This window comes from Microtus ochrogaster, unplaced genomic scaffold (genome assembly GCF_000317375.1).
Source record: "Microtus ochrogaster isolate Prairie Vole_2 unplaced genomic scaffold, MicOch1.0 UNK53, whole genome shotgun sequence".
Classification (NCBI taxonomy): Eukaryota; Metazoa; Chordata; class Mammalia; order Rodentia; family Cricetidae; genus Microtus; species Microtus ochrogaster.
In genome coordinates, this window is record NW_004949151.1 from 826,596 (window position 1) to 837,914 (window position 11,319).

Below are 11,319 nucleotides of genomic sequence, written 5' to 3' on the forward strand. Positions count from 1 at the left end.
AAGGCTGCTGTAGTACACATGGAGAGTGTGTTTTCATCCAAATTAGCTTGTTCCTGAGGGCCAGAAAAGAGCCCTTCACCTAGAATTTTATCTAGAGAAATGTCAATTCCCTTCGCTTTTTTCCTGCTGTTCTAAAAGTCTAGCCTCTTGCCTGAATAAGCATTTCCATTTCAATTGCGGTCCACTCTCAAGTACCGCAGAGCTCAGCTGGAGCCAGTCGAGGGGGTTGCTCTGTTTGTCGTGGCCCAAGATTTTAGCATCTTTTTAACAAAAGAGGCTTGCATCCCAAAATTCATGACAGCCTGTTTAATTTCTTTGAGATCATTCATACGGACAGTCTCCCATATATCTTCCTTGATGACCCTAGGTTTTCTGGAACCAATCACCTTCTCTGTTGTTATTACTGGAAAAGCAGGTAGAGCTGTAGGTAGGGCTTTGTGGAAATTGTTCCGGAGAGATTTACCCACAGATGTAGTTAAAATTTGCCTTTCTACCCTTTTCTCTTCTTCATCAGAATTTAGAAATTCCTCAATCTTTTCAATTCTATTCACCATTGCCTTCTGCAATGTCTGAGTCTCCTGTCCAGAATTATTTTCCAAAGCCTTCATTGAGGATTCTAAAGTATGAAGTTTGTCCATTAGAGATAACATCTCATCTTTGAACATAATTTTTATGGCATAAACCGTGCCTTCTTGTATTGATAATCTTTCTGCCAATCTGTCATAAGCTTTAGACCAAATCTGATTGTCACATTCAGCAGTTTTGATTCTCTCAGTTAATGTTTAAGTTCCTACAGAAAGGGACTGAATCTTATGATCCAAATCAGCTGTTCCCTCTTCCATAGTAATGAATTTCTCCTTAATATCAGCCTGTGCCTTTTTTAAATTTTGCTCAGTTGATCGAGCCATATTAAACAAAGATCTGTTCTCTTCCTGGAGAACTTTAAACTGATTCTTGAGAAGATTGTTGTCATTCTCAATTGTTTTTAAGCATTCAGTCTCTGCCTTAAGAATCCTGGATTCGTATCGTAAAGACTTTATCACATTTCTATTATCAAACCATTTAGTGCCAATGAAAACTACGAATCCCAGAAGGATCCATAGTTGTGGGGTGATAGCCACCTCTTGTAAAATCTCCCATATGGTACAATTAAAAAAACTGTTAAATTCTTGAATGGTAACATGTTCAGACATTTTATTTATAAAAGAAATTTTTTTTACCTGTAATGACTGGTTCCTGCCAGTTGTGGTCTCTGTGGTTTTGGAGCCTGTCCTGGAACTAGCTCTTGTAGACCAGGCTGGCCTCGAACTCACAGAGATCCACATGTCTCTGCCTCCTGAGTGCTGGGATTATAGGCATGCACCACCACCGCCTGGCCGGCCTAAAGTCCCAGAGATCTGCCTGACTCTCTGGATATTATGGGCCTGAAGGCCGAGTGTATCTGTGTTAGTTAGCGGGCTACGAGCTTGAGTCCAATTGCGCTTCCTGAGCTCTGGTAGCTAATCTTGCTCGCAAAGGTTGATCGAACTTGCACCCCCCCCGTGCCTTGCCGGGGTGGGGGCAAAATAGGCTGACGTTGGACGCCAAAATGTAACAGCATAAATGAATGTAGACAGATTGTAAAAATATATACGGCTTTAATGGGGGAAATAGACTTACAGAACCACCTTTCCCGAGGAGATCAGGAAAGCAGAAGTAAGCACTGGGAGCACACTTGCCAGATTTATAGGTAAACATTAGCCCGAGGTGCACACGCCCCCTAAGGGGCGGGACTTATCCCTACAACTATTGTTTTGGGAGTGTCTTTGAATCCTCCAAACAACTACTTGGGAAGATTTTCAGCATAGTACTAGGCTTTTGTTAGATACTCTACGGCTCTTGGGGGAAGCATTTTTACCCCAAAGGGTGTAATTTCACTTTTAAACTATATATACACACATATAGTCTTATATATACCATATGTAATTTTTAGATAAATATAAAGATTTCTTATGTCTTTTTCAAGCATCTTTAAATTTTCCCTTCTTCTTCCCTTTCCTCTTCTGTATTATCTTTCTTCATCTCTTCTCAACCAATTCCCCTCTTCTTTTAGTTTCTCAGAAGCCATTGAGATTTAGAACACTGACTTATTGGCCAAAATCTGATATTACAAATGCCAAAGAAAACCCAAGGCCATAACCATAGATTGTTTTGCTCTGAAATTCAGATAAATTTTTGATTTCCATTTCCATTTTCTGATGTACTTCTGAATACAGGTAATGTTTAGTTGATAAAAGTTCCTTGCTACAATATGATACTTGTATGATAAGGTTTGTAGTTTCTGGAAGCCTGTTTTTTTTTGGGGGGGGGTGTATAGAAACAGGACCCATTAGAGATGTGCTTTGAAAATGTGATGTAGAACTACCTTAGAGATCTTGTGGCAGTTCTTTGTCCACTTCAAGTTACAGTATGCTTGAAGAAAAGGAATCTTGTATATCTTTTTATTTTAAGTTAGTATAAGGATGTTAATTCTTTCTTCATTATCATTGTAAAACTTTATATTGATTCAACATTTTTCCAGAATATCTGATTTTACTGTTTAATGGCTATTAAAAAATTAAAATTGTTCATTTGTGTTTTGGAATGTATAGTTTGCTGTTCATTTTTTATTTTAATTTTGTGTAGCTTTGGCAATTTCATTTTTTGAAATAGTATTCAAGCTCAATATTGGCAAATTCCTTACTTTATACATTTTTGTTAGAACTATATGAGCAATGTGACTTTTGTTAAAGTAATTCTGATTCAGGACAACCCAGGTTTTCATTATAATGCTAAAATTAATAAGTAAGTTTTAGTTTTCATCTTTTGTAGTGAATATGTAAGACATATAAAATGTGTAAATCTTTAAAATCACCCACTTTTCTCTTCTCTTTTGCAGATAGCCAAGGAAGATACTCTGAAGTAATCAAAAAGTCCAATGCAATAGAACTGTTATTTACACTCTACCCTCCTCAGGGAGCCAAAGTGAACATTAGTACAAGACTCCGGTCCACGTGGCTGAGGCCTATGGTGGATGGAGAAGAAGGCTATAAGTACATAGGTAAGATGCTAGCACTATCTCCCAAGTAGAAGAAGAAATGATGCCTTATGCTCTATAGCATCCTCTTTACTTTCTGGGTATTGTGTGTGTCTTCAGGTCCAAACGTGTATATTTTATGCTTTTGTGCCTTCATCCATACAGTGGAAACACAGTGTGCTAAGCTGTTTCTGGATGATGAGCATTTGGGCTGTTTCCACTGTCGATTCCTCATGTATAGCCTCTGTGGACAAGCATATGCAGTACTATGCACAGGCATACACACACTTTTCTCTTACCCATAGTGTTCTCATGGAGATCTTGCCATTCCATGCCCCACACCAGTTAGGATATAAAAGTTGCTGTTTTCCATAGCTGTATTAACACTGACTGTGATCAGCGTTTCTATGTTTAGCAAGTCCAACAAACATTTATCTAGTGGTATCCCTTTATGGTTCTAATTTGCATGTTTAAAGTAACTCATCATATTTTGTATCTTTGCATTTGCAATTTTAATTTTTATTTGGTGAAGTCTGTTCAGTCATTTTTGTCATTTTCAAATTGTTTTGATTATTGTTAAGCTTTAGGTTTTGTTGATATTTCTGAGCACAAATTCTGTATTATATACATGTTTTGAATGCATGTTTCATCTTCTCTTAAATTGCATCTTTTGAAGAGATTTTTATTTCGTGAGGTCCAATGGACCATTGTATTTCTTTATGACTTATACCTTTTCTGTTATTTTCAGGAAATACTGGCTGAACTTGTGGTTGCAAAGGTGTTCTTTTATAAAATTTCAGCTTTAGGATTTATATTTTAGTATATAATGAGTTTTGAATAAATTTTTGTATGTGACTCAAAGTATATATTAAAATTTTAAATTGTATTTTATGTCTAAAATTTCCAACAGTATTTGCTGAAAAATCTGTCCTATGAATTAACTTTGCATATTGATTCAAGCTAAATAAATAAGGTGTTTAGTTGTCAGTCACATGAATGAAAATGTTCTTGGTACCATTAGTTACAAAATGAATGAACATTAGAACTACAGTGAGGTAATACCACTCATCTATTGAAAAACACAACTGATAGTAAAAACTGTAAGTGTGATGTTTGACCTGGATATGGAGTACATATTGCTGGTAAAAATGCAGGATGATTGACTCAAAATTTCTTATGATGCTTATTATGCTCTATATCTACCAAATATAATTATCTCTTCCTAGGTGATTATTGGAGACAAATGAAATAATTGTTATATGTAGCTTAAAATAAAATAAAAATTTAAAAAATAGTTTCTTCATGTTTGGATATTATAATTGCATCTTTTCACCTTCCCTTTCCTTCTGTAAACCTGCCAATGTAGCCTCCTTGTTCCCTTTCAAATTAATGGCCTTTTTATTTTTTATAACTGAATATATATGTGAAATAAGTTTTATATAATTTTATATAAAAACCAATAGGTATGTATGTATAACAAAATCATTCATAATCTATAAAATCTGGGAAAAACATAAATGACCTTTAGTTGGTGAATGGATAAACAAAATTACCTGCAACTATATATTGGTACTCAAAAGTACTCAAAAATAAATAGGAATAAGCTGTTATGGACCACGATGGTGTGGATGAATCTCAGATACGTTATGATAAATAAGGAGGCAGATTCAGAGCCATGTGCTGTATGGCTCTGTTGAAGGGACAGTTGAGAAAAGGAGAAACAATCCAACACAACCCACAACACAGCCTGTGCTTTATTAATCTGAAGGTTTGTTACTGTGCTCCAGCGTGAAGACACTGCCCAAGGGATTCTCAGAGTCATGGACCAGTTCTGCATCTTGATCACCATATTTATTAATGTGTACAAGTGTCATACTACTACAAATGAGTCAAATCCCATAAAATGATGCACTGTACTATATATACACACTTAAATAAAAACATAAAGTACAAAACGATTTTATTTTTACTGGGACAGAGTTCTGTTAAAGGTATTAGGAAATCGTACATCAATCCACAATAGGGTATCAACACACCTGACTCAATGGCTGATAGTAGAAGGCTGGCCCTTCAATGTTAGCAGGGCTATGCAAATGCTGGAAAACCACCATACTCTGGTGTGAATCTGAATTGTCATGCAGTCTTTGAGAAAGCTTTATCACTCTCTTTAAAAAGCTAAACATGCATTGTATCATTCAGCATAAACAGACACTGCTATTTACCTAAGAGGAGAGACTCAACTACAGATGATGGAAGATAGAGGTTGTGATCTATTGATGTACAATACATAAATATGTAAAAACAACAAAACCCTTAAAACTAATGAAATACATGAAAATATGTATACATGACATAATTCTGTGAATGAACAAAGGCAGACAAAAGGGGCTAGATGTTCCATAAATCTGATTATATTCAATTTGAGAAAAAGTGGAGTAACTCGTAGCAACTGAAGGAGACTGATAGTTGTGTAGGAAAGTAGGCCAGTGCTAGGAGGTAATGGATTAAACAAGAGTGATAAAAAATCCTAGAACTTTAATTGTGTAATGTTATTATGGGCAAACTGTCAATATTCACCACATTGTCCACTGTAAATGTATGTCATATTGTTTAACATCTATACCTCAGTAAAGTCATCAAAGGAAACTTAAAGATATATTTAAAGAATTATAATATTTTCTAAAAGATCCCTTTCTTCATAAGTGTTGAAGCTTGTATACTAAACTTTGCATGTAAGGTTAGTGTTGGTCTGGAGCCTGTGGCTCAGTAGTAATCACTGTGTGCACTGTCACTGCTAACTAAACCAGAATCACAGAGTCACAGGGCACTGGAATTCCATCAGGCTGGAGTGTAGGAAAGCCAATTAATGTGCTCATCTCAGTGGTCCTCTAGCGGAAGAAGAGGGAAAGATGAAAAGGGGCATTTAATTCAAAGGGTTAAAATCCTATAAATTAGTCAACACTCCAGTTTCTATGTATCTTGTCTTATAATTTTCCACCTAAGATTACTAAAACTTGACACATTTTAGGCTAAAGATTTGTGTTTAGTGTTTAGTGCCAGTTTATGGATAAATAACACAATAAACAAAAAGGAAATCTGACAGTGGCTCACATCCTATGTTGAGGACTGTCTCACGAGTTTCTAGGCTGAATTTTCCTTCCACCTTAATGGGAACATGACCAGAGTCTTGTATCATTTTGATTATAGCTGTTATAAATTTGACCGAGAAGAGAATTGAAGCGTTTCCCTTAAAAGAGTTCAGTCTATTTCAGAAGTTCTTTCCAAGTAACTCCTTGACTGTAAACACTTTAAGGGTGCTAGCTTTGTGAGTCTGTGTTGTGCTCCCATGGTAATACTTAGTGATGTAAACACTCGTGTTTATTGGTTTCACTCTGTAGATTTGGCAATGTGCCATCGACAGTACCAAAGAACAGTTACTAGACATTCAAAAGCTTTAGCTTGAGTTGATAACAGATTAGTGTTAGTACTATGGCTCCTCTGGAGATGCTTCTTTCCCATCTGCATTTTAACATTATAATTCATAATTTAACAGTGTTTAAGTGTAATGACTGCTGAATATGTCCTTCATAATTATAAGTTGCTTATTTGCACACATAATTTCTTCTAATGGTAATTTTATAATCTTAGACTATGTAGAAAACAGTCTTCAATTTTTCAAGGATATGTATCTAACTAAACATATTTGGAAAGAATTTTTTGGGGAAGCTATTTTTTCTTACATGCCTCTGGTTATTTTTCCTTATAAGCCATCTGCCTTTCAACAACCCGACCCTCTGTCTGCACCCCCCCACAAACACAAACGGCAAATTTCTTTTCCTAAATTATGTCTTTTGTGTCTTGGCTAGCTTTCAATCTGGAAGGTATAGATTATATTAAAGAATATCTTAGCCCAATAATTCATGGAGTTTTAATGGGAGTTGTCTTAAAGGGATATACAAGCCATTCCATTTCAAGGAAACCATTTAAGGAATACAAATAGATGATTTTAAATACCTTTTTCAATGGCCATTTTAATGAAGTCATATTATTGTATTACTATGAGTTTTTTAAATTAGTTCAGATCATAGATAATGAACAAAGATCATAAGGCCTAATTCTTGCAAGTATATAATTTATACTATTTCACATAATGAATTCTACTAACCATTATAACATACAGGATATTTAAATTGTATGGTCAGTACTAAAATCTGTCTTGTCACCCATTTTATTTTTTTTTCTTTTTTTTTTTTAAATATTTATTTATTTATTTATTTATTATCCATACAATATTCTGTCTGTGTGTAGGCCTGAAGAGGGCACCAGATCTCATTACAGATGGTTGTCAGCCACCATGTGGTTGCTGGGAATTGAACTCAGGACCTTTGGAAGAGCAGGCAATGTTCTCAACCGCTGAGCCATCTCTCCAGCCCCTTGTCACCCATTTTAAAAGTACATGTTGGGCCAGGCAATGGGGGTGCATGCCTTTGATCCCTGCACTTGGGAAGCAGAGGCAGGTGTATCTCTGTGAGTTTAAAGCCAGCTTGATCTACAAGACCTACAGGCTCCAAATCTACACAGAAATCTTGTCTGGAAAAAACAAAACAAACAAACATTTTTGTACATGTTAGGAAAGACTGGAGGGGGAGTAAGAAGAAGAAAACATTTTATTATACATGTATGAAATTGTTAAGAAAGTAAGAAAATAGTATCAAAAAATTTATAAAGTAACTTTGCATAGTATCCAGCTTACTTTGGAGTCATTGAGTCTATCCCACTTTTTAAAGAATGACTATTCTTGACAGTGAAGTTTGATATTTGATGACCTTTTCTCAGAATTTTCTATTTGATACATAAGTATCAAAACTTCCGTTTCCCTATACTCTGTATTTAAGACACAGTTTTTAATGTATTCATAAAGCAGAATCCTACAAAGGCCATTGAGACTCTTCTAAAATATGGCGTTCATGTGCCCTTCAGAAGCCCACTCCTTACTTTCAATGCATTTGGATTTTCTCTCTAAATGCTTTTCATCCTTTCTCATTCCTTATATAGAATCGAGTTTGGAATAAGATATGATTATTAATATATTTCTTAATTTTAAATTAACTTGTGGTTCTACTAACCATTTTTATAATTTTGGGCATGTGGAGGATTCTAAGTGCACATCCCAACAGTTACTTTTCATGTGACTAAGTAATTTATATGCATTTGATTCTATTTTTAATTTGCTATCCTGACTTTTCCTAGTTTTACTTATATTCTTTTTTCAATTAATTAATATTTTTTAAAAACTTTTCTCGTCTTACATACCAATCACAGTTCCCTCTCCTCTTTCTACTCTTTCCACCTTCTCCTCCACCCAATCGCCCATCCACTCCTCAGAGAGGGTAAGGCTTCCCATGGGGAGTCAACAAAGTCTAGCACATCATTTTGAGGCAGGACCAAGGCCCTCCCACTATATCTAGGCTGAGTAAGGCATCCTGTCAAAGGGAATATGTTCCAAAAGCCAGTTCAAGCAGTAGGTATAAATCCTGTTCCCACTGCTACTGGCCCCATAGTTTGCCCCATCCATACAACTGTCACCCACATTTCGAGGGCCCACATTTTGGTCCTATGCTGGTTCCCCTGCTGTGAGGCTGGAGTCAGTGAGCTCCTATTAGCTCAGGTAAGTTCTTTCAGTGGGTATCCCCATCATGGTCTTGACCCCTTTGCTCATATTATTGCTCCATCCTCTCTTTGACTAGATTTTGAGAGCTCAGCATTGGCTTCCATCAGTTGCTGGGTGAAGGTTCTATGATGACACCTTAGGTCATCATCAATCTAATTGCACGGGAAGGCCAGTTCAGGCACCCTCTCCAACTATTCCTTAGGGTCTTAGCTGAAGTTATCCTTGTGGATTCCTGGAAATTTCCCTACTGCCAGACTTCTTGGTAGGCCATAATAACTCCCTCAATGAAGATATTTCTTTTCGTGTTCTCCCTCTCTGTTCTTCCCCGATCTTGACCATCCCATTCCCTCATATTCTCTTCCCACCTTCCCCTCTCCTCTCCTCCTTCCCTTCTACCCCTCCACCTCCCCTCAACCTCCGTGCTCCCAATTTTTTCAGCAGATCTTGTCTATTCCCCTGTCCCGAAGGGATAAATGAATGCTTCTGTTAGGGTTCTCCTTGTTACCTAGATTCTCTATGGTCTTGGACTATAGGCTTATTATCCTTTGCCTTATGTCTAATATCCACTTATGTGTGAGTACATACTGTGCTCATTTTTATTGGTCTGGGTTACCTCACTCAGGATGTTTTTTTCTAGTTCCATCCCTTTGGATGGAAATTTCAATATGTCATTTTTTTAATGCTGAGTAGAAATCCATTGCATAAATGTACCACATTTTCTTTATCCATTCTTCAGTTGAGAGGCTATCTAGGCTGTTTCCATGTTTTGGCTATTACTAAAGATGATACTATGAACATAGTTAAGCAAATGCCATTGTAGTATGGTTGAGCATCCTTTTGGTATATGACCAAGAGTGGTATTGCTGGGTCTTAAGACAGGTTGATTCTCAATTTTCTGAGAAACCACCAAAATAATTTCCAAAGTGGTTGTGCAAGCTTGCACTTTCACCAGCAATAGAGGGGTGTTCCCCTTACTCTACATGTTCTCCAGCATAAGATATCTTGGTGTTTTTCATCTTAGACAATTTGACTGGTATCAGATGGTATCTCAGAGTCATTTTGATTTGCATTTCCCTGTTGGCTAAGGATATTGAGCAGTTTCTTAAGTGTCTTTTGGCCATTTGAGATTCTTTAGTTGATAATTCTTTATCTAGATCTGTGCCCAACTCTTTAATTGGATTATTTTGTATTTTAGTGTTTAGTTTCGTGAGCACTTTGTATATTTTGAAGATGAGTCTTCTGTCTGATGTGGGGTTGGTGAAGATATTTACCCATTCAATAGGCTGTTGTCTTGTCTTATTGAACATGTCCTTTGCTTACAGAAGACTCTCAGTTTCAGGAGGTCCTATTTATTTATTGTTGCTCTCAGTATCTGTGCCACTAGTGTTATATTTAGGAATTGGTCTTCTATACCCATGTGTTCCAGGCTACTTCACACTTTCTCTTCTATGTAGAAGGATTTATGTTGAGGTGTTTGATCCATTTGAATTTGAATTTTGTGCATGGAAATAGATGTGGATCTATTTGCATTCTTTTCCATGCTGATACCCAGTTATGCCAGCACCATTTGTTGAAGATGCTTTCTTTTTTCCATTGTATAATTTTTAGTGCTTCTTTGTCAAAAATCAGTTGTTCATAGGTGTCTGGGTTAATATCAAGGTCAATGGTTCATTTCCATTGTTTCGCTTGTCTGTTTTTATGCCAATACTAAGCTGTTTTCTTTATTGTAGCTCATAATAGAGCTTGATGTCAGGGATGGTGATGCCTCTGGAAGTTTCTTTATTATACATGATTGTTTTGGCCATCCTTTTTGTTTTGTTTTGCTTTTCCATATGAAGTTGATTGTTATTCTTTTGAGGTATGTGAAAAATTGTGTTGGAATTTTGATGGGGATTTCACTGAATCTGTAGATTGCTTTGGTAGGATTGTCATTTTTATTATGTTGATCCTATTTATGCAAGAGCATGGAAGATCTTTCCATTTTCTAATATATTTCAGAATTTCTTTCTTCAAAGGCTTAAAGTTCTTGTCATACATATTTTTTACTTTTTTGGTTAGTGCTACCCAAAATGTTTTATGCTATTTTTGGCTATTGCAAATGGTGATGTTTCTCTGATTTCTTTCTCATTCTTTTTATCACTTGTATATAGGAAGGCTATGATTTTTTTTTTGAGTTGATCTTCTATCCTATTACATTCTGTTACAGTGATTATCTGCTTAGGAGTTTCCTCATAGAATTTTTGGGGTCAATTACATATACTATGTTATCATCTGCAAATAGCAAATGTTTGACTTCTTCCTATCTAATTTGTATCCCCTTGATGTCCTTTGTTATCTTATTGCTCCAGCTAGAATTTCAAGTACTATGTTGTATAGATATGAAGAGAGTAGACAGCATTGCTTTGTTCCTGATTTTAGTGAAATTGCTTTGAGTTTCTCTACATTTAAGTTGATGTTGGCTGTCGGTTTTCTATATATTACTTTATTATGTTTAGACATGTTCCTTGTATACCTGTTCTCTCCAAGACCTTTTTTTTTTTTTTTTTTTTTTTTTTGGTTTTTCGAGACAGGGTTTCTCTGGAGATGATCATGT

At 36.0% G+C, this 11,319-nt stretch overlaps 1 protein-coding gene across 1 annotated transcript in view; it reads left to right on the forward strand.

Annotated features, from left to right (window-relative positions):
* Nucleotides 1–11,319, forward strand: part of Iqcm (IQ motif containing M) — a 405,406-nt gene that overhangs the window by 318,543 nt on the left and 75,544 nt on the right. Inside the window, exon 11 of the mRNA XM_005369576.2 lies at nt 2,918–3,079. Coding sequence (XP_005369633.1) covers nt 2,918–3,079 — 162 coding nt within the window. The remainder of the gene's footprint in view (nt 1–2,917; nt 3,080–11,319) is intronic.